The sequence below is a fragment of the Cupressus sempervirens genome, chromosome 3, assembly GCF_028749045.1.
Source record: "Cupressus sempervirens isolate cs-2001-9-10 chromosome 3, ASM2874904v1, whole genome shotgun sequence".
NCBI classification, from domain to species: domain Eukaryota; kingdom Viridiplantae; phylum Streptophyta; class Pinopsida; order Cupressales; family Cupressaceae; genus Cupressus; species Cupressus sempervirens.
Window position 1 is genome coordinate 768787444 of NC_143120.1, and position 25424 is coordinate 768812867.

Consider the following 25424-nt stretch of genomic DNA (forward strand, 5'->3'; position numbering starts at 1 on the left):
GGCGTTAATGGAATGGTGGTAGTTTGAACATCTTACATTTACCTTATGAAATTGCACTAGCTTGGTCGATGTTGATGGCTAAACTAAGTTTAATAGAGTCACAAAAACATCCACAATTTCTTACATTATAGGAGTAGAACAGCTTTCTAAACCCTTATCCTTCGCAAATTGTTTAGTTGGAAGTGATTGGAAGAAGTTAAAGTCAAGTTGATATCCATTGAATGAATAGTGTAAGTCCCTTTGTGATAGCCAGCATATCACATCATAAAACTAAGTGAAAGTCCATAACAAGAAGGAACATTGAGGTTGTCACATCGATCACGCAATTCAGAAACCATATGAGCATCCTTATTCAATAGAGAGTTGGTGTTTCATCTTGGAATACTAAGTATTCGATTCTGTATGTTGTAGTGGAACAAAGCTCGCATCAAAAGGGACATTACACTAGTCTTTGAAATTAATCCTGCTCTTGTGTTCATTTGTTCACTGCTGAAAGGTCTGCCCTTCAAATTTCAGATTTTCTACACTACCAATTAGATCATTTGCCCCTATCCTTGCCACTCTAGTATTTCAATGATCTACTCTTCATAAATATTAATCTGCCAGTCTACTGTATCCTGCTTAACTTTGTTGTTCTGTTGTTAACTTTAAATTATGTCCTTCAACATGCTCCTTAGTTCACCTTTTGATTTGCTGAAAAGGCTTTTATTTTTCATCAATCTGCTGTTTGAAGATTTCTTATTTGCACTCTCTTCTGAAAAGGAAGAATGAGTAACAGCAATTTCACCTTGTATATAGAATTTTTTCGCTTATAAATCAGATCTAGTTAACAATTGGGTTGGCCCTAAACATGAGAAGAACCTATTTTTCTTTTAAAAACTTTTAGGAGGGTAAAACGTCATCTTCATTTTTTTTAAAGTTTGTATTCTATGATTGAGGGTGCACACAATTGTATATCATTTAACATGATTTCCATTTTTGAAACTTTGCATCCCTTGTCTATGGCACTCAACCAAAAAAATCTTTCACAATTTTTTATCTAAAAATTTATTCTCTTACATTTGGGGAAAACTCTTACCCTTTTCAGTCTTTTTAGACTCTTGAAAATTTTCTTGCATTGTTAGGCATGCACATGATGATGTCGTTTTATCTCTTGATATTGTCTTTGTACCCTTAGGCATACACCTAATCACTACAAATGCACATTGTTTGTAGATCCAATTCTATACATACTGCTGCGCTCTTGAATACTATCTACACAGATTATGAAGACTTAAACTATTCTCTTCATTCCTTTGTGGTTTGCCTACAATATCTTCAACCTCATATCAGTTTTCCACATAAAGACTTGTACTTGACGACAAATATACAAGTCGTTGATCACTCCTCCATGTTATGCCTTGGATAGGTGCCGGGTACAAACTAGAAACAAACCTGAAAATATCACCTTGAAACACAAAAAATTTGACCAGCACTCTTTGTTATAAAGAATGCGCTTAAAAGTTCCATTCACTGTTCTTGCAAAAACATGGAAGAGACAACTCAAAACTGGCACAGACAAACAAGATCAATTCCAGAAGCATGACTTGTGTTTTGACACAAAGACAAAGGTTTCTTTTGATAAAAAGGCACATTACAAAAGTTTATATGGGTGCAAATAGACAAAAAAAAATTTAAAAAGGAAGAAGGCATTAATTGTGACATGTGTGAAAGATGGATTCCAAAGGGAACTACACTAGGGTTTCTAAACTTTTGTACATGCTGCAACATGGTGTTAGGATTTGTGAAAAAATAATCTTTTTTAAAAATAGGCATAAGTTTCTCGGTTGTTTCTGGTAGGTGAAACAAAAAGTTGATGGTTTCCAATAGAACCTATACAATCTCCTGTGGCAACCATGATTGTTGAAACTTAGAGGGGAAAAGGTTATATAAAAGGTAATAGAGAATAGTGATAAGCCAATAACAGTTGTAGAGATGTTAAATTTGAAATCATTGAAAAAGGTAGATGATATAGGTACCATATTTTTTATGCCCATTCCAGTCCGTTTTATGTGGCACATTATCCATATTTCGAGAAACATGCTAAAAAATTCAAATGACATTGGCTCCCCTTATGCCCTGATAAACAATACAACAACCTACTTGATAGGCAGCATCTAAAGGTGAGTTTGTCAATGGTGGACATGAGGTAAACCGAGCTAAGGACAAGTTGCTTCATTATCATGGAAGGTGGACCAATATTAGACATAGGCCACCCATCAATATCAAAGTTACATGTGTTATTGGCTCTGATTTTCACAGACCGATTTCCTTAGGGAGGCACAAGTATATAGGCTTCCAATTTCCGATTTTAAGGGAGGTTATCAAAGAGGTTGGGATGACAAATTGTTCTACTACTATGACTGACCCAACAAGTGTTTAAATTGGTATGATGGGAGAGAGCGCTTGCAAGCACACCTTTTGCTCCTTGTGCTATGTGCATCTATTGAACAACATACTGAAAGAAATTGGGAAAATTAATTGGGTGAAGGAAATGCTGGCAAAAGCTAGTGACATGTAAATGTTCATTTGCAACCACCACACTTCACTTGCTCTCTTCATTACTTTTTTGAGGAGGAATTCCTCAAACCTATAGAGACTACATATGCGCCAATTGCTTTATCTTGATATAAAGGATTCTTGAAAAGTAGAAGCTTCTACAACTTATGATCTAAGTTACCAATGCGTCTGGCTTGGAGGGGGGTGCGGATGCGGATGCAAACTGGTGCACGGATGCGGGAGGATGTGTGGTGAGTGCTGTCCGAAAGCACCATCTTCTCCTGCAGATGCACACGGGGTGATCCGAAGAGCATTCGGGTGCATCCCATGAGCATCCGGTTGTTTTCAGTGAACAATCACTTAAGTGACTTAAGAAAACATGTGTTTTAAATGTTTTTTCATTTTTTTTCCCCTCCTATTTGCCTCACAACCCTAAAACGACCCTAAAAGAGGCCATTCATTGCCCATTCTTCCCATTTTGTTTGTAGTTGGGATCTCTTCTCATTTGGTCTCCATTGTGGCATTCTGAAAGCAAGGTCATTAGTTTTGAAGAAGATCATTCGTAGGGTATCTATTGAGCTTCCAAAACGAACGATTAAGCTAGGGTAAGCATTTGATCCATTTCATGAGTTTTTTTTAGTGATTTTTTTTAGATCTTCATGAATTTTTCAAATTTTAGAAGAAATGTTTCAAGATTTTTCTTTTTCTTTTTTGGTAAAGAAATGAAGGAATAAGTGTAGCCATCTTTTTTTAGTATTTTTGTTTTGTGTACTTGCACTTGCATATTTCAAACTTTCATGATGTTCATAGTTTTAACTTTTTTTAAACATTTCTAAGTTAATTTTTTCTATTTTCTTATCAAATTCATAGTTTCTATTGTGCAAGAATGGCAACTACTGATAGTCAAAGTTCAGCAGCAGGGCAAGAACAAAGTGATAACTTCAATATTGATGTAGCATCTCCATTATGGAGACATACCACAAGATCATCACAGGTTTCCGGAGATGGGTCATACATTTGGAGATGCAATATATGTCATAGTAAACCATTCAACAGCTCATATTCTCGAGTCAAAGCTCATTTTATGGGCCCTACTAGTAAAGGAATAGCATTGTGCAAAGGAAGTAAAGATGGAAAAAGGTTGAGCAATGCATAGTTAGCCGGATTCATAAAAGAACAAGAGGTTGCTAATCGTTTAGTGAGCAAATCAAAAACAAGGTTTTACAAACCTTCATCTACAAAGAGCAAAGTGAATGTGCCCACCGATCATGTTACATCCTCCAAACATCCATTCTTGGAAGTGGGAAAGGAGGATGATGAAGTAGAAGTTATTACCCGCAAAAGAGGTCCGTTGGATCAAACATTCAAAATGGAGGCAAGAGAGATTGCTGATGAAGCAATTGCACGTTGCCTTTATGCTAATGGTTTTCCTTTCAATTTGGTATCACCATATTGGAATGAAATGGTTGTAGCCATCCTTAGAGCACCAGTTGATTACATTAGCCTCGGGTATGAAAAGGTGTGTACTACTCTTTTGCAAAAAGAAAAGATTTCAATAGACAAAGCTCTTCAATCAATTAGGACATTTTGGAAAACTTCCGGCATAACTATTGTGTCTGATGGATGGAAAGACACAAGAAACCACCATTGATAAATGTGATTGCAATGTCCCCCAAAGGAGCGATGTTTTTGAGGGCTATTGATTGTGAAGGACAAGTTAAGGATTCACAATTCATTTCTAGAATTCTCATTGAGGCAATAGAGATGGTGGGTAGTGAGAATGTGGTCCAGGTGGTCACAGATAATGCCACGAATTGTAGGGGTGCAAGTGCTTTGGTTGAGTCTCAATACAGCCATATTTTTTGGACACCATGCACCGTGCACTCTCTCAATTTGGTCATGCAACAAATTGGCACCCAAATAGATTGGGTGAAGCAAACATACCAAGAGGGAGAGGAGATACAAATGTTTGTGACAAACCACCACATGTCACAATCTATATTCAAATCATTCTCCAAGTAGGAGTTGTTCAAGGTAGATTTAAAATTGTAATTACTTAGTTTCATTTATTTATTTATTTTGAATAAGTTTTATATTCATGTTCAATATCAAATTTCTTTTTTATAACTTCATTTTATATTAGATGTCATATTGTCAACTTGCTTATAGGTTGTTGAGACTAGATTTGCATCTCATACTGTTGTTCTGAAACGACTCCTCAAGGTGCAATTAGCATTGGGCCAAATGGTTATTTGTAACCAATGGGCTATATGGAAGGCTTCAAATTCAAAGAGAGCCTTGACGGTCAGGGGTATGATCTTGGATGAGCATTGGTGGGCTCGTGTGCAATTTGTATTGGATTTCACCGAGCCTATCATGACTATGCTATGCTTTGCCAATACAAATGCAACTTGCTTAGGGGATGTGTACAATGGCATGGACACCATGGTAGAAAAGGTAAAGCTTTCCATACAAGCACATGAGACTAACCCCATAGAGTGTGAAGCCTTGTGCAAAAAGGTGGAGGATATCACTCATCATCATTGGGAGAGGATGACTACCCCATTGCACCTCCTTGCATATGCCTTATCTCCAAGGTACTATAGCAAGGAAATACTTGCTATGCCGGATAGAATTGTACCATATGCGGATGAAGAAGTTGCTACTAAGTGCTACACTGCATTTGCAAGACTCTTCCCAGATGATGAAATGCACAAAAAGGTGAGGCAAGAATTTGGCTTATTTGCTTCAGGATCAAAACTTACACTATATGCATAAAGGACCAAAATGACATGAGAGCTATCACATGGTGGTACATGTATGGGCAACCATTCAATCATCTACAACCTCTTGCAATCAAGATCCTCTCACAAGTAAGTTTTCATTTATTCATTTATTTAGCAATTGTATTCTACACTTTAGTGTTTAACATTCTCTAATTTGCTTTTCATTTGTATGTTTAATTTTAATTTGTTATGAACACTATTCAGATTGCAAGTTCTTCTTCTGCTGAACAGAATTGGAGTACATACTCCTCTATCCATTCAGTGAAGCGCAACTAATTGTGCAAAAGAAAGTTGAGGACTTGGTTTATATACATACCAACTTGCATCTTTTATCATGTAAGGAGAATGGATACAAAGAAGGGTCAACCAAGCTTTGGGATGTAGCCCCTGAATCTACAAACTTGGATGCAACACTTCAGGATCTTACTGTGATGATGGATGATGATGTTGATAACATCATAGCACGTGCATCTAGCACAATTGGAACCATGTGTGGTTCAAATGAACTTGCAAATGTTGCAAAAGAAGGAGATGATGAGACTAAGGATTTTTTTTTGAATCCTTATCATTCTGAATGACTGAATGTGATTTGTGAATCTTGAGCCTTGACTCTTGATTGATCAACATTGAACCATGAACTATGTTTTGATTTTGTAATTCGAATGCATTCAAATCTTGAACTTGAGTAATTTACTAATTAGACATTACTGTTATTTCAATTTGATTATGATAATGATTCAATAAATGGTTTATTTTTGTATATTTAATATTTCTTGTATTTCTTTGCATACATAAATTATAGTTGCCAACTTTACACACACATATATATACATGTATATGTATCAATATATATATATACTTATGTATGGATGCACCCAAACGCATCCAAAATCCACCCCCCCCCCAAAAAAAAAAAAAATCCATGCATCCATGCATCAGCGCCCCTCACCCACATCAGCATCAGAATCAGAAACAGTAACTTAGCCTATGATGGTAACACTAAGTGGGGTAGGTGGACGGAGACCAATATAGTTGACGGGAAGAGTCCAACATAGAAGATCCTTAAAGATGATTGGTAGTCCATTGTGTGGTTATAATTAAATAATGTCTATGTCTTGAAAAATGTTTTCTTTTTTTTTTTTGGTAATTTGAGTTTTAAATTCTGAATTAACATTCACTCTGTCATTGGAGTTTTTTTTTTTTTCAATTTCTTGTTTACAAATGGATCTGCTCTTTCATCTTATCCATTCTGCAAGAGATCAGGTATGTTGGCATAGACTCTCCTAGTTGAAGCAAGCAATTTATTGTCGGGATCCTAATTTGCTATTATAAAAGGAGCATACCAAGCTTATTGTAACATGAAGTGCAACACTATGAACTCTCTACCTCATAAAATTGCCTATGCTCTAAGTCCCAAACAGCGTGCACCATGAATTCAGAGAATGCTTTCTTTTGAACATGAAGAGGTGAAAGAAGGGTTTATGAATGCCCTTCAGAAGATACACAACATTGAGGGGGTGGTGAAACTAAGGCAGAAATGGTTCACTTTCATCACCATTCGACCTCCAACCTTCAACAAATCCAAGGCCAAGGAAAATAAGGCAACATTAGCTCAAATAAGGGTATAATAGAGTTGAGGATGATTGCAACTCACCTCCTTTCACAACTTGTCAATTCCTTAGTGCAAAGAGGAACAGTGGCACCCAACTTCACCTATTAGTGGACCTATATGGGTTAATATATCTTCATCTGACAAAGCGCACAAGAAGTGGAAAAAAACAAAAGAAGGTTGGATGAAACTGAACTTTGACAGTACCTCCAAAGGTAATCCTAGTCCTTCAGGGACGGGATCCATTGCCAATGATTGGAAGGGGCATATTTTAGCTTGAAGTGCTCAAAAATTGGTATTAGGTAAAAACAAGATTGTTGAAGCTCGCGCAGCTCTTCTAGGCACAATTATAGCTGAACGTATGGGTATTCCAATGTACACCTAGAAGGGGATTCTCGAATCATTAGAGATGCAATTGTTAAAGGAAAAGCAAAGGATTGGCACATTGACAAATTGATCGAGTTGATCTTAGAACTCCTCTAGAACATTCAAAATTTTCAAAATTACCCACACTTAGCCCAAAGGTAATAAATAAGAAGATGATCTTTCTAATGTGGCAGTGACGTCGGATATTGAGGTGAAGAAGATAGTCTTCTCAGACCACAGGTAAGTATATGATGAGGTTTGATTTTGAGGCAATTGTGCAAAGAGAATAGCACTTGAGTAAATGCCCCACATTTACTACAACCACCAGTGGTTGTTATGTGTGTAGGGGTGGCCTTTTGTGAAACATCTTTGCCTTCATCATAAAGATTTCACTGCTAAGGTGGTGTCATTTGGACAAATCGGACTGATCAGAGAGGGACATGTCCATTCAATGAACATGCCCCTTGAGTTAGGTATAAGGGAGGGCTAGATTGCAGATTAGAAGACACACCGAAATCAATAAGTTTTCTCTTCTAGCAATCTGGCCAAATAGGATCATCTATAGGAGTGTAAACAATTAACCAAGATCCATGAACTTAACATGGTATCAGAGCTTAGTTCCTTCGTGGGAAGCTTAACAGCTTGAAGGTAGATTCATTCAAATTCATTGGGTTTAATCTGAGGTTTTTGGAGATTGTCATTGTGTGGGACTACAATGATATTCTGAGCTATAGATTGATAATAGTTATCTTTCAAAGTTGGATAGTCAACATTGTAGATTTCAAGCATTGCAAATCCCTAATAAAGATGCGTAAGTAATATTGTTTTCAGCATGCAAAGACCCCTATATCTAGACATGATTTACCTGGCTTCTTGGATGCTGCATTGTTGGAGGATTGGACGGCAATTAAACCCTGCTAACAGGACTGCGATTTGGGGTTATAACTGGCCATTACGACGTGCAGTGTGTTCCTTCAATACGACAGCTAGTTGTCTGCCTGAAATATCATTATTAATGTCATCCAGCTTTGTTATTTGAACCTGCGATTGCCTGGTATCAAGAAGTGCCATCACTACAGACCTGCATTTAAAAAGAATAGTTGTTTGTGCATTGGCATGGGAAGTAAATGAGAGACTCCTGCTGGAAATCGTGCAACATTACTCAAATAATCAAGAACCTTTAGATCGTATTGAGGCGGACTTCATTTTGTTTGCTGATCTTTCTTGACATTCTAGGTTGAATTGAGTGCAAGTACATTCATACATAGCAGCGTCGGCGGGCATCCTAGTTCTAGCGTGAGCATTATCTAATACCAGCGTCACTATTATTGAGGCACGTGGGTGGAGTTCTTTGGAACTGTGGCTGTGTTTGGAATACAGATCCATCACCAGAAGCTATGTAATAATGGAATATGTTTAAGGAGTCAAGATTGAAAACTGCAAATGTAAGAAAGGAATATCGAGAGACATACATAAAAAAAAATAGTTATTAATCGTAGATGGTTATGATTAGAAATGGTTATGCGCTTGCCAGTTTGGACAAATGATTCTTGAATTCACATCTGCGTGCATAGAAGGCCACCGTTAGAGGATATGAATGGTCATGCCTTTCGCAAGGAAGGAGCATTGGGATATGAAAACATGGAATATGTAGTGATTATCTGCCAAATTTAATCAACACTTCTATACTCCTGCTGTAACACATCACATGAAAACAGAGAACAAGAGATGACTCATATTAACTTGTCTTGTAACGATTTTATCAAGGGTGGCAATTATGTTAAAGAAAGTCACCTCCTTACAAATTTGGAATTACTTTAATGTGAGAGGTCATCAATTTTTTCTTAGAATATAGATTGGATAACACCAAACTTCCCGAATGTTAGATGGTCGAATTGACACATGGACAAGAAAGTGTCGTCACGTATAAAGCACTTGAATCCCACGTAGATACCATTACAAGGAATACAAAAATAGATCAAATTAGCAGGGCATAGAAATTTAGCAATGGCAAAGTCACGTGGATCAAAGTCTGCAATGCTATTTCTAAAGAATTGGATCGATTGTGTTTTATTCTTGGGATCAAGACTATGATATGAGGAGATAATATCAGACTGCGAACAAATCAAGGAAAAACTACTCCCAGTTGGCAACGTATGTGGCAAACATCTGACATGGCATTTCCATCAAGGAAAATATTGTATGCTATATGTCAGGCTAAACTAGCAAAGAGGAGAACCACTTTTGATATGTGAAATGGTGAGACTTGTGGGAATGGTCTCATTTAATCGACACCCATAGCAAAACCAACAAAACATAACCAGATTAAGAGGATGATTAAAGATAAGTGGTAATGCGAATGATTAATTGACATACCAGGTTGATTGATGAATTCCATTCTATGATCAGTAGTATATGGAACTTTTTGTCAGTTCTCAGTAATTGCTTACGTGTTCTTCCAAAAGGGGAGATGGCATCAAGTTAGAAAGTTTTCTTGGCACCCGTCAAGACTCAGAATCAAAGAGAGTCCAATTTTTTAATTTTCTTAATCATAAGATATGGAGATATTTGGAGAATTTACAACGAGTAAGCCAAATGCCGCTCTACTGAAAGGAAACTCCCATTCAAAATAAGTTTGATCCATTATAAAAGGGAACCTTGGAATAAGAACAAATGATTCTATCATCTTAGACAAACTCGATTATTTTGTTTGAGCGGGAGTTCATTAATGAAGATAACTCGTGGATAGAATCACTGATGAGATACACATGGATAAAGATTACATCATGAGACTACAGATCATTAAGATAAACATTTTACTCAAGGCATTTCTAATCTTCCCTCAAGTCCAAGAGGGAGTGTTAATGATTGTGGACTTAGAAAAGATGCATTCTATATAACCTTATGACTATTCAAATTATTAGTATTGGTTCTCTTAGAAAGGAGGGAATAAAGTGACATCATGTTGTGACACTAAGATCATGGATATTAGCATGGTATGCCTTCCTGACAAAAGGAGAAGCTAAATGATCTACAATGGTGAATCTTGACTCAGAGGGAGTAGACCATGCTTTATTGATTCCCTGTGTAATAAAGAATTTGTAGCAGAGAATCATTTAAGTATCATCTTATAAGGTCATATGTTAGAGAGAGTACCTCGAAGATTGAGTTGACTCCCCAGGATCTAGGTCATACAAACTCAGACTGAATGTACCATGTCAAGATGGTGTATACTCATAAAATACAAAAGCTTTCATCAAAGTTATAATGGAAAGATAAGCATCTATTGTACTTGAGCTCTTCTTTTACCTTATGTCTATAATATCTTTTATTTGTATTTTTTATAAGAAGAATATATGCCTTGATTTTATTTTTTTTAAGAATGTTCTTGTAGGAAAGAATTTTGGATTTAGAGGGAATCTGACATCTCATCAAGGCAACCTTGAGTAAGGAGCTCAGAAGATTTGATATCCAATAGGAGTTTGGAAAATCTAAAGTGAGCAACCATCTGATGGAACTATCTTTATAAACATCATGGTGTAGAAGCATTTCTCAGCAAACAATCTTGTAGCACCAGTTTGCAGTAATAGAAAACAATCCTCCAGTACAAATTTGCAGTGATAGAAAATGATCTTATGGTGTTTGAAATCAGTAGAGGACTACTAGCAAATCTTGAATAGATTCAAGATTGTGTTATGAAGGAGACATTTTGATGTCTATGAATCACAACTTGGATAAAGAGAGAATTTAATTATTCTCTAGACTTTATCCTTAAGTACTGGAAATTAGAAAGCAGGTATTCTTATCAAACCTCTCTGAGAGTGATCATCTCAAGAAAGATCCAAGTATGATTGAATTGTTTTGTATTCTTATGATAATTTATATTATTGTCAGGATATTGACTGTTATGGGGCTTCACCATTTGTGTTTGTTATTTAAGAGGTGACAATCTCTAAAATAATGAACACTTGTATGAAGAAATTATAAGAGGTGACGATCTCTGAGATAATGTTCTAACCAATAGAGAACTACTGGCAGATCTGGATGAATTTAAGATCATGTTGTGATGGAGGCATTTCTATGTCTATGAATCACAACTTGGATAAAGGAAGAATTTAATTATTCTCCGAATTTTATCTAGTGTACTAGCAGATCTTAATTCAGGATCATGTTGTGTGCCTATGAGTCACAATTTGGATAAAGGAAGAATTTAATTATTCTTCGGATTTTATCCTGTGTAAGGCATTCTAGTAATGGATTGCTGGTAGAATATAGATCTTGGACGAAATCAAGATCATGTTGATCATGTTGTGATAGTGACATTTTTTAAAACTCCAGACGTCACAACTTGGGTAAAGGGAGAATTTAATTATTCTCTAGTCTTTATCCTGAGTATTGCATTATATGCAATACTGTTATCACAAGTTTAGGTAATACTTCATATCACAAGCCTTGTCAAACACCCTGTGTTATGAGCCTAGGTGATTATATTACAAGATTTGTAATATGATGTGTTTTCAAGTATCATTTGTATAATGATACACCATGCTTGAAATTCAGAAAGATAGAGTGTATATCTATGCGTAGTCATCTCTATTGATGTTGCTAGATATGTTTCTATCACTTATCAAGTTAAGAGGGAGTGTTAATTCCTTGTAACTTTGACAAAATAAGTGTTCTGATTTTCAGATCAGTCTGTTCTGGATGCATGAGTTCCCTTAAGTATTGGTCATTAGAACATATTGTCCCCTCTAGATAGATTGGCATTTTCCTTGTGGCTTCTATAAGCCTTCTTATTTACTAAATTGGTTAGTTAGTTACTAACCATTAATAACTCTTGGAATGGGCACCAATCTTGAGGAAACAATTATGTTGTTAAATAGGCCAACCTAGAGAGGGACATGTCCATTCAATGAACATGCCCCTTGAGTTAGGTATAAGGGAGGGCTAGATTGCAGATTAGAAGACACACCGAAATCAATAAGTCTGCTCTTCTAGCAATCTGCCCGAATAGGATCATCTATAGGAGTGTAAACAATTGACCAAGATCCATGAACTTAACATAACATGCCTCGGGATTTAAAATTCCATCCCTGTGAATGTACCACCCATCAAGATTGATGATAGATGACCTACTATCAACCAAGTTGTCTCAAGGACAATGCATAACCTCTAATTTCAACCTCAAGGCTCTCTTCAGGTTAAATGAATGGCCCAACCTACAGATATTCATTTCTCATCAACTTATACTACTCCTCAGACTGGCCTTCCTCCAATCCATTCCTGTTTTCCTATGCCAGCACAAATTTTTATACTAATGAATTGTACAATATAATGTAGGAAAGCCAATTCAATCTGCAAAATCCTGCACAAATTCAATCCTTGAAAATCCACAATTTTCATCTCAAATTCCTGAAGTGCATAAGGATAAAAATTAAAATCCGTAAGCAGTTTTCTGGGAAACCACCAAATGAAAAACTGATTTGGTGTATGAAAGATCCCTTAAGCAGGCCTTTTCCCTTTCCATTTAATTTATATTTAATTTGAGGTGTACAACACTAACACCCTTCTGGATTTGAACATGTGACTTCCAATATGGGGTACATATCCATTGACAGTCAGGTCAACTTGGGCTATACTACAGGAAAGAATATCAGTCTCAACAAAATGCTGATTGGGCTACTCCTAGTTCTTACTAGAAGAAAAATACAGATTATTGATACAAAGTACATTTTCTCCCTTTTCCTAATAGAAATCAGACTCGGGATGCTGAAAATGGTCAAGTCCAAAGTGAAAAGATTTGTGAATGCAGACAGCTTCAACTTATACCTTGCACTGTTTAAAATGAAAGACAGCATTTGGGAGATAGCCAGAGAATTTGAGAAAAGGAGCTTGATATTTGCTTTATTTGAAAAATATATTGACATACTTGTAACTTACATCGAGCAACAGAAAGAGTGCCAAGATGTTCTGAAGGAATGTCTCAAGAACCACACAGAATATGTTAACGATTTGAGGCAGAATGGCCAGAATCTTCAAAGCAGGACTGAAACTATTGAGAAAACCCTGACACCTGAGAGAGAAAAGAGAATATTTGATAAGGTTATGTGACAAAACAATCAGAAATCCAGTGCCAAACAACATGTGCCCCGGCACTCAGATTGCTCTTTTGAAGCCATTGGCAGAGGTGGTGAATGGAGATCTTCATTCTATAAACGTCATCCCAGGACAGTTGTACCTCACAGGTTCCCTGAGTGCAAGAAAACCTGGCAAAGCAAACCCAAGTTTCTGCAAATAATGGCTCTGCACCTGCCTTCCTAATCCTGAGGGAAACACAAATATTTGAACATGTTCAACATCAACCCACTTTGGGTCTCTAAGATTCAAACACGAAATGCAATATTGGTTCTATGTTCATTTTCAGTGATTTTCTACAAACACTTAGGTGTGAAGACACTGTTGCATTCAACACCATACTGACCATTCGTATTAAGGACAATTTACTTTCTGTAGTCCTTGTAATTGTTTTTTGTTCAAGCCACTATTGTAGTTTTTTAAAATTTCCCTTTTATTTTATATAATTTAATTTTGTATCAAAATACGGTTGCTCTGTGTTGTCTTCGTCAGGAGAGAAATCACTAATCAGAAATGATTAGGGGACTCTTTCACCTGGAAATTTCATCATTGTGAAGCTGCAGATAGATGCACAGTCTTCTCCTTTCTTCTAACTTTCACTTTAGGTTTATTGGTAGATCCTACATATTGTAACTTGTATTGACTCCAAACATCAATTTCTGGATGTAGCTCGTATATTTCAGCCTAAGGTAGCTTTAGATAAGAAACCTTATTATTTTGTAATGCCCAGATATGCATATAGAATTCAGCTTTTTTGGAAAAAAAAACTAACTCTGTGTAGAATAAATATACAGATCCCTATCCCGGTTTACCTGAGTTCTAGTTACTTTACCATGTACTTTGTACCAATAATCTGTGTATCCCTTCTCCAACACGCCCATGTAATGATGGGATACATGCTAACCATGTAGCATCATTTAGGAAAGAGACTTCATTGGAGATTTGGTTGATCATATAAATTTATCTAAAGGTGTACAGGTACATTTGATGTAAACATAAGACTACCTTTAATCATTGCAGCGTCATAATACTTGAATAAGTGCTTGCCCTCATCTGATTCAAGTGCAGAAAATGAGACCATTTAACAAGATAAATTCAATATTCAAATGCAGTTTAATTATTTTCACAAATGTATTTAAATGACATTTTATTCCAGAGAGCTCCCCAAAAAAATAAAAATGCATTTCCCTGAAATCGAATTTTTAAAAAATTAAAAATGCTTTCCCTCTTCTGATATCTAACTGTATTTCTAACATACTTGTATTAAAAAATTATCTTTAGACTTTATCTAGTCACGTGAAGAAGGCAAGACTATTACACTAACTTTATTCTAATTGTGTACTATAATTTATTAATTATTGCTTAAGTGATGAAACTCAACGAGCTCAACAGCTGGGAGAACTGACCTCACAAACAATCCTTTCAAAGATGCATATTTTCTATTTTGTAGTTGTATTGCAACAGAACATGTTGTCATGTCTCATCTTTAAAAATTAAGACTACTTAATGTTCTCCAGGATATTATGCTGAAATAGAAAAATGGAAAGTTTTAATGGACTCATATCTACATGGTTCTTATGTTCTGTATCAACACATTATTAGCCAAAACTAATTTCATATATGATCTACAGCCAGTTCATGAACAATGCACATAACCAACCTGAGATCAGAGGCACCTCTAATAACATGATAATTAGTAACAATATGCCCCTTTTGATCCCAAATAAACCCTGATCCTGAACCCTGAGGGACTTCCAAAACATCCAGCGTGAAAGCATCCTGCCTGTAACAATGGATGAGCATAATATATCAGTGCAGTTTAAAGTATTAGAAACTAAATGGCTACTTCCAACATAACAGCACAATGTTTTTGAGAAAAGTTTTGTCATAATTTACAGAAGTTTACTATAGTTATATGGATACATAAATCTAATTCAAACTGAGATAATCCCATTGCACATAGACTGGGAGAAACGAAATGATGTAATAAACCTTGGCTAGATTACAGCTTACCATGGTGTAGTGAATTTAATCCTATAAAACAATTCTTTGAAACTGTCAATCTTTAGTAAGCAATAAGAAATAGCTGCTTTGAACTCTTTGTTCTAAATGGCAGCAAGAATATAAACACCAAGAATATAGACAGACACAGACATTGCATCTATTCTTTTCTGATGCTCAGGATTGTATGGGAATGCAAGAGGAGAGCATATGACAATACTTGCAGACTCTTTTTTATTCTAGACACTAGAAGACTTGATGACTTCTTCGATGTCTCAAATGAGCTTACAGAATCTCTACTTATGCCAATTGGACATGAAGGGTTGATGGGAGTGGTAGTTAAATTGCCGGTAGGTGTGAGTGTTAGGTGGTGATAGTGGAGTGGACTTTTATTGGAAGCTACTGACAATGCAGTTCTAGTGGAGATAACGGAGTGGTATGTACTTTTGAGATGATGTATGCTCATGTGGGCACATTATTACATATTTATTTAATATTGGCTTTTCAAACATTAATATTTTTCCTAATGACCTATTACTTGTTATAACTTTTATCATACCCAAGAAGTGAGAACAGTCCATTAACACCCATAAGTGGCTACAAGAAATTTTTTTTTTTATGACATGGTTGTGTCTAGTTGTCAGATTGGTTGATGTCATGGTGCAGACAGACCCTTGTGCTAGTCCAAGAGAGATCTAGGTGGCAATAAATTAATTGGAAGTGGTTTATAAATTTCATCCCAATCAAATTGCTAGTTGTTGAATGCATTGACTATTCTTACTTGTTCTTCTCCTCCTACATAATCCCATTCTGTTTGGACAGCTAATTTGTAAGGGAACAAACTTGGTGTGGCATCTTGAACCATCACTTATAGAAACTATGTATAAATTAGAGGATAGAATTCAACCCTGGGAATGCTATGTTCGCATGGACCAACTAGATAATCAACCATTCCATTAAAAATAGCAGTGAATAAATTTCCATGGATAATGTCAAAAAATTTCTCATATCTAGTGGGAAGTTTGGAGTGAAGATCTTAGCATAGTCTTTCCTTTCAACTCCTTGTTTTGCATGGCCCCATCCTTAAAACACTTTTTTTAGGAACTTTCCCTTTGCAGGGTGGCCTTACATCAGCTAAGGAACAATTACAAGGGAAGTCTCATCCTATAAAAGCTGTAAAGACTGAAATCTACATAGGTAGGTCTTATTTAAAAATCAAAAACCCTCCTAAGCTGAATGGAGTATTATCCATAGGAAAGGTTTCTTTGAATCTCGATTCTAGAACAAATTGAAAGCAATCAGACTTATCATAGACCATGTCATTTTGCAGCTTTCTCTGATCATCCATGTATTCTCTCAAGAAGACATCTTTCATAAGCTTGAATAGCCAAGTATTTCTATATTCTGGATAGGAAAGAGGAATGAATTCGAAATGTTCATCAGCCAGGACTTTGTAAGTATATGAACAGGCCGCAACTTGCCCTGGATTTCGCACTCTGGTGAAACAAGCACTGCATAATATTAAAAACAGAGATATTATACTAGTGCAAAAATAGAACTGCAGAACTAAAACCAAAGAAAATAAGAACCCACAGCTTGTCATTCATCATTTGAGAATACAAATGTATAGATTCGTCGGACTTCGACAAGTTCCTATAATTATACCAATAAAAATGACAACAAACTAGATATGATTAACAACCAGCGTAACGAGAATCGCGCTGAAATCGCGTGAATCGCCGATTCAGCGATCAGATTCATGCACCCCGATTTTTTTGGAGTCGGAAATCGTGATCGGCGATTTCATCGGGTGAATCGCCTGAATCGCATGTATCGGCGATTCACTCAAAAAATCGCCTGAATCGCCATTAGAAATCGCCAAAAATCGGCTGGCAACAGCATGCATGTTTAGTTGGAAATAATAAAAAAATCACTTATGTTTTTTGCTTTCTTTTTTACCTTTCCTCTTTGTTATAACCCTAAAGGGCCTTCTAATTGTTAAGCATGACTAGAAGAGAGGAGAAGAGAAAAGAAGAACCATAGGTTATAAAAATTAAAAAAAAAAAAAAAACGACGACAAATAAAAAATGTTTAGAATGCATAACGGATGATGCCCAAGGGAAGGGAAAGACATAATCAGGTAGTAAAACATCAGCGGTTCCCAAAAAGAGTGTGGGATCAGAAGAAAATCACAAAAACACTGTGTTCCATATAGTTTTGTGTGGGTTTCAGAGTGCAAATTTGGTTTTGGCGACGGGGGCGCTGCCCCTCGACCCCGCCCGGGGCGCTGCCCCAGGACCCCGCGAGGGCGCTGCCCCTCGACCCCGCTGGGGGCGTTGCCCCCTAGACCCCCAGTCGCTGCGGTTATCAGTCGTGAGAAGTCTCACCAGTTGATGAGACCTGAAGCTGTTGCAGGCATGGAGTGTCTGTGGTGGAGAGAACAATAGAGCAAGCCTTTCGAGAGGGGTGATATGCTTTGAAGCACTTGGAGTAGGTGTTGGATGTGAAGCTGTCTTATAAAAACTCTTTACCCCATGTGGTAAACACAAACTTCCATGTTTATATATGTTAAGTTTCAACTTCTATTTGATGATGTTATAGTGTGTTTAAGTTATATTCAATAAAGGGTGCATGAAATAAGTCTTAAATTGTTAAAATCTCTACATTTAAAGGGTTTTTTTAAATTTGCCGATTCATCGCCGATTCACCGGCGATTCACCCCCGATTCACGATTCGATTTGGCCGTGCCGATTCCGATTCTCGTTACTTTGTTAACAACTAACAAGAACAGATTGAAGGTTAACTAGAAACTGTTGACAGCAACCTCAAATAGATCTACAAATCTTATTTGTTTCCTTTTCTAACTCTAAGTACTAGAGCATTAAATTCCAACACCCCATCTTAATGCTACACTACATACCCCAGGGATGCATCCCCGCCTAAAACCCAAGTTTCCGAGATGAGGTTGTTCCCCTGCCGTCCCCAAAATTGTAAAAATGCCAGGAGACGTTTCCGGTACACAAGGACGCCTGGGTGGAAAAAGGGGACGGCCAAATGTCCCTCGACCATACCAGGGACGGCTGTCATAAAACATAAAGTTTTTGCTTTCCAACTTGATCGCCCAGGTGGGCCCCACCCTCCAAATGCCTTAAAAGGTCAAAAAGACTACATTATGGTTGTTTTGTCATTTATTTAGTTTTGCTTGTGAAGTTGGAGTGTGTTGCAGCTGGCTGAGGTTTTCATTTTGCAAAAAGAGGAGGTGATTCTTTTGCTTCCAAGAGCTTGAGCAGAGGTTTGAGCTTCTTCTATTGTGCACCAAGTATGTATGAAACTCTTTATGCTTCCATTTTCCATTTTTTAAATAGATTTGCAGCTTGAAAAGTCTGAATTGTTTAGATTTTTTTCGTTGTTTCAGCTCATATTTCCATTGCATATATAAATCTCAAAACTGTAATGTCCTTTCTTTTGGGAAATTAGAAATATTAAGAAGGGACGTATTTACAATATTAATTTTGACTATGTGAGCTGGAAATTTATTATTAAAGGTCAAATTAATATTCCACGTGGCCACAAGAGGACGACGAGAGATAAGACAAAAAACCCAGAAAGGAAGTCAAAGGGTCACCGTTGTGAGAATATAAGGAGAAGAGACCCCTTCCTTTTGGTATGCTTGATTTTATGATTCGGTTCAGTTTTCTCTCTTGTCAGAGTTTTCAGAAAGCTTCAGCTTTCAGCTAGTTTGAGGACGTAGCCCCTCGTGCTGGCAGACAGTGGATGCAAACCCATGGTCCTGGGAAACATCAATTCAAGTGTTTTATTTGCACTTATAGGTTTTTTTATTCTCGCATTCCAATCTGAATGTTAATCTGTATTTAAGATTGGATTTTTGTACTGGTTATTGTATTGCTGTTGTAAAATACAATAACATATTTTAGGGAGTTATAAGAGTTTGTTGGTTTTATCTTATTGGTTTGTAACACATGGTTATACACTCGACATCTCGGATGTTATTATAAAATAACGGCTTATATTCTTGTGGAAAACTTTCTGGTTTTCTTATAACATTGTATTCCTTTTGCCTAAATATGAGTTTCAATGTTATATTCAAGAAGTTAGTCAAATATCTATTGGGGTTTCTACTAGATTCCATTGTTCCGAAATACCTCTACAATATTTTAGTTCTGATCATATTGTTAAAGGAGAAATTTAGCAAATATTCGGTTCGGGATAGTATAGTGGTATCAAAGTTGGTCTTCCTACCAGCCTGTGAATTTATAACAGTAGTGTACCCTGCCATCCTAAAGGGTCAAATTGGCTCAATATATTATTTGCATACCAGAGTTTTAGCGGAGGTAGATTTTCAAAACAGCTTATCAAAACAAATTCTGGTGTTGTCTGGGAGGTTCATAAACAATTACAGCAATAGTAGCATTCAGCTACGCATTGACAGAGGTAACCGTGGGTCTATGGGAGTTGAATACAATTTCTAAGGAAGGTGAAACATCTACCTACAATTACGTGCATCACAACCTATCATTCTAAAACCTTACAATAAGCATAGTAGAATGGAACAAAATTAGTGAAGAGATATATTTTCTATGTTTGGTAAGGATTTGTGGTAACATTATAGAGCCAAATATACCTCAAGCCCTGGTGTGGAGAAAACTACTATATGCGATGTCTAAAACAAAGCATGTGATATATTGATTGGGCAATGTTTTTTGAGATTTATTTCTTGTGTGAGATGTTAAAGAAATATCTGGGGGATTCAATCAATATATATATATATATATATATAATGAGAAGTCGACATCTGAAAGTTAGTCTTCAATAAAGCTTACAAAGATTATGACACAGAATTGTTACAGATCATGGTCAATATAGTGACATCCAGTTATAAACCCACATTGCTCCAGCCTATAGCGAAGAAAATTGTCGACAACATTCCAAAAGTGGTTAGCATTCTAAATAATGTTAATACTTTTGTTGGAAACACATCGATTGGGGAAGAGGAATATGTATTGCATGGTAATAATAGCATATCAGAGACTCTAAGAAGACTTACTTTTGAAATATCAGCTAACTCTTTCTTTCAAACCAATACTCAGTAGGCAGATGTGCTTTACTCACTGGTAGAAGTAGCAGCAAGTTTAAGAGGTGACCGCTCCAAAATAGTTTTGGAACTGGTACTATTGGTCTCACAATAGCGAAAAAGGTTAAGTATGTCTATGGCTATGAGATAGTCCCTGAACCTATTGCAAATGCTCGCCGAAATGCAGCAAGAAATGATATTCAAAATGCTAAGATTATTCAAGGGGATCTTAACAAAGTAGCTAAGAACAGAGCCACACCCACAACAAGGGAAGGAGTCCCGACAGAGACACCGAACATTGAGAAGCCCACGTGAAACACAAAACACGGGCAGACACAATCCAGTGTGAAGAAGACCAAAGTGTGAAGGAAGAAAACACCTATCAGAAAAGCCACCACCATGAACTAAAGAATGTTCTAAAGGGGTAACTCTCGTTCAATGACTGCGGAAGGAAGATTTTAAAAAATCTTGAAATGTTGGTAGCATTTTCTCAGGCCATGTTTGATGTGTTTTGATATCATGGTCAGGAGATAAGTTAAGATTGGCGTTAGCTATTTTTGGCATACGTTACTTGGTAACGGTAAAGTAAAATCGAAGCCGATCTTTGGCATTACAATAAGGGAGTTTATACAGGTGTCATGAATTTTGGCAAAGACGTTAGCCCACCCGATTTAATTTGAAGCAAGAAGACATGGAGGATATTTATCTTTGGCAGATATAAGACAAAATAGTGGCATTAGACAAAGGCGAAGGCATGGCCCGCACAGGGCACCGCATCTACAGTGGTAGCAATGTTATTGGTAGGAGCTGTTAGTGTTGGAGACTTGGGAATGTCCGAGTGAGTCTAACGGTGGTCTAAACGGTAGCTGCATAGGCCATCCATCTTCTACACGCTAAGTAGGTTGCATACATGGAAGACAAATCACTTCCAAATTATTTTGAGAGTTCTAAATTTAATCAATTAGAAGACTGGTTTTAATTTTTTATTTAGCACTCGTTACCTTGATGTTTCTTAGCAAAAAATCGTATATTGTCTGCCGTGTATAATTACAGAGTCTAAACATATTGCTCGAAATGGTGGTAACATCTAAATTTCATTATGAAGACCTTTCTACTGGTAAATCAAGTGTAAATTCCAATGGTGAGAAGGATGGACTGATTCAAACTTCATTTCGAACAACGTCAAAGTCTTTCCCAGAAAGAGATCAGGATGAGATCTTAAAAGCTTGCCAGGCAGCTAAAGGCGACAATGAACAGACTTTGTCAATTCTTCTTGAAAAGGAAAACTTGTGTGCTATTGGAACAACGGTTGAATGTAGTAGTCAACATCTTGATACAAAAAACATCAATGTAAAGTCCAATTTGGAATAGCTAAAATTAAGCTTTCCTGATTTATCTAAAAGTGCCTTAAATGAAATTCTAGAAACTGTCAATTTCAATTACAGCGAAGCAAAAAAATTCTTATTGAGGTTGGGATGGAATCCAGGCATGTTACGAGTGAAGATAAATCCAGACTTCCAAGACAATTGCTAGAGTCTTTGTTCAATGTGAAGACAAGCAGTGAAAAGCTACCATCAAATATGGATTTTGTGAAAGTTGTGAGACTAAAGAAAAAACCTAAGAAATTCATTGTAGACAATTCAGTGGATAATTTAGTAGACGCATCAAAAACTCAAATTTCAAAAGGCGAAGAAGATGCGTATGAGCTTTTACACCAAGATTTAGGGTGTAAACGTGAAAACCAGAGAGATAACTGAATTTGAAATAGAAAAATGGACAAAATGGTTAACCAAAGCTGAAACTACAACATATAAGCAACAAAAGATTGATGACTTCCATCATGAATGCTCTAGTAATGGAATAATCAAAGGTCTGGGTGGATTAGAATCTAAATACTTTATAGCGAATAAACAGCTTGAGGATCAGATCAAAACCTTGGAAAGTCAAAAGGTGCAGCAAGGTTTAGACAGACATTTAGAACCAGCCAAACAAGAGAAAGAAAATGCAAAAAGGACCTTAGAAGAGAAAAAGTTGAAGTTAATCAAGGAAACAACAAGGCTTAAAATGTGACACCCTGAAACAAAGCTAGAACAGAAAGCAGCTTCCTTAAAATTGGAGGATATCTTGGAAAAGATTGAAGGTGCTTCAGCAGTCATGTCAAGTGTTCAGCAAAGCAAAAATCAGAAATGGTATTTCAAAACAGAGGTACTTGGTAGGTATGATGAGTACAAAAAACTTCCCCTGAAGATTCAAAAGGAATTAGCCTTCAATGATTTCATGGAGTTCCATCCAAAACTCCAAAACAAGACCGATTTGGCAAAAATGAAGTACCTTGAATTAGCTCATGATCTCCTTGCAAAAGACCAGTGCAAAAAACTGTGTAATGAATTTTCAGCACACTAAAATCATCTAATAGGGGACCTTGAAAAAGAAGAGCAGTCAACCCATATTGATTTACAGCCTTCCAGCAACCAAGTAGAAGATGCTACCCAGGGTACAAGCAAGTTTTTATGTTGGTGATTTGGAGGTTAGTGTTGACAAATAGGCGGATGAGGGCAGATGCACATGAGGTAATAACAAATTGGAAATTTTGTGTGATGAACCATATATTACCCATGCCCATGACAGAAATGCAAAGGAACATACCGAGATGACCCTACAAAATGATGAATTGCTTTGAAGTGACAATCATGGAATGCATACCTTAAGGAGCCAGTTGAGGGTTAATGAAGATAGAGTTGTGGCTTCTCTAGTACATTATAACAACACTCACAAGTTGGTTGAGGGTATCTACAGGAAAGCACAAAGGGAAGAGAAAGGAGTTTGGCCTGTTGCTAATCTATAGGTGATCAAAACAGCTCTTGAGACTACGAAATCAGATTATTTATTTTTGCTTTCCGACAGGGATAACATTCTTAAGGTTGCTGAAATTCATATGGATCAGCTGGGTACAGAAAGGAATGAGATTATGGAGCTGAAAAGGGAGCTTAAGGATACTCATGAGGCATTAGATGATGCTTGATTTTCTCTTCAGAAAGCAGAAAATCAAAGCAAGCTCATGGAACACTCACGGGAACGTGACAACAGAATGAGGCAGGAGTTCTTCCAAGAAGTCATTGATGAACTTGAGAGCATTCAGCAGATGTATGACTTGGATAGCTGCCCCAAACGGTTAAGTAGCAAAACTTCATAACACTTTCAGCTTGTTGACAACCCTTTGTTTGAAGTTGTTGTTGATTGGACATCCGACAATCCTCTTTTTGTGTTAAATGAGGGATCATCTCTTGTTTGCCATGAAGAGGAAGAGTTTGATTTCAGACTTTGGGATCCTGGCTCAGAGCCTAGCAGTAAATCCGGATCTTAGCATGGGAATGATGAATCAATTTTTGTTGCTTATTATTTGATCAGCCCCAACATATTTTTTGATTTCACCCCATTCAGGAGTTGAGTGAATTTTCTTCATCAGGCTCTGAACAGTTCTCAATGGAGTATTTATATGAGGGTTGTGGTTAGATTCTCGGCATCTTTCATATTCATAGCACCTATGCGCTTGGGAATTCTCCAAGTTTATGCTGACGGTATGAATTTTGATGTCCATGTGATGGTGGTTTCAGCTTTTGAGCAGCTCATTTCTTACATCATCCATTTAGGTCAAGTCTTCACACTCTATTGGATTATACATGGACCCTAGATATATTTCTATCTCATCATAGCAGCGAGGCAGCGTAATAGAGTCTGGGATCCAGGTGTTGGCAGATTGTATCTATGGTTGGACAAAAATTTTATTGTGGTCCTATTCAGTTTGAGGTTGAATACGGTGATGGTCAGTGTTGATTAGTTTACAGGCGCATCATTTCTTCGTAGAGTAATATGGGATCCAGGGATTCGGTTGACAGGTGGTTTGCAGAGTGGTACCGTGCTTCACAGTCTGGCCGAGTTTGTTGTCAGTTTAGGCTACTGGGTTAACTACAAATTTATATGGGATCTTGGTACATATTGCTTGAGGGCAAGCAATCTCAAGGAGGGGAGATTTTGTAATGTCCCTTCTTTGGGGACATTAGAAATATTAAGAAGGTACGTATTTAGTATTTACAATATTAAGTTTGACTATGTGAGCTGGAAATTTCTTATTAAAGGTCAAATTAATATTCCAAGTGGCCACAAGAGGTCAAGGAGAGATAAAACGAAAACCTAGAAAGGAAGTCAAAGGATTACTGTTGCGAGAATATAAGGAGAAGAGACCCCTTCCTCTTGGTATGCTTGATTTTATGATTCAGTTCAGTTTTCTCTCTTGTCAGAGTTTTCAGAAAGCTTCATCTTTCAACTAGTTTGAGGACGTAGCCCCTCGTGCTGGCAGACAGTGGATGCAAACCCATTGTCCCGAGAAACATCAATTCAGGTGTTTCATTCGTGCTTACAAGTTTTTGATTCTCGCATTCCAATCTGACTGTTAATCTATATTTAAGATTGGGTTTTTGTATTGGTTATTGTATTGTTGTTGTAAAATACAATAACATATTTTAAGGAGTTATAAGAGTTTGTTGATTTTATCTTACTGGTTTGTAACACATGGTTATATACTCGACATCTTGGATGTTATTATGAAATAACAGGTTATATTTTTGTGGAGAACTTTCTGGTTTTATTATAGCATCGAATTCCTTTTGCCTAATATCAAGAAGTTAGTCAAATATCTATTGGGGTTTCTATTGGATTCCATTGTTCCCAAATACATCTGCAATGTTTTAGTTCTGATCATATTGTTAAAGAAGAAATTTAGCAAATATCCAATTTGGGATATTACAAAAAGAAAGCATCATAAGCAGCAGTGAAAGTACTAGTAGTAGTGGTCATGAGGAAGAAAATGTGGTTGGGGGTGATATTGCTAGTAGTGGGG

General features: G+C 36.8%; 1 protein-coding gene across 1 annotated transcript in view; it reads right to left on the reverse strand.

Annotated features, from left to right (window-relative positions):
- LOC149569063 (protease Do-like 1, chloroplastic) overlaps positions 1–25424 on the reverse strand; it is a 63881-nt gene that overhangs the window by 33534 nt on the left and 4923 nt on the right. The window contains exon 2 of the mRNA XM_089821852.1: positions 15095–15217. Within this exon, the coding sequence (XP_089677978.1) occupies positions 15095–15217 (123 nt within the window). The remainder of the gene's footprint in view (positions 1–15094; positions 15218–25424) is intronic.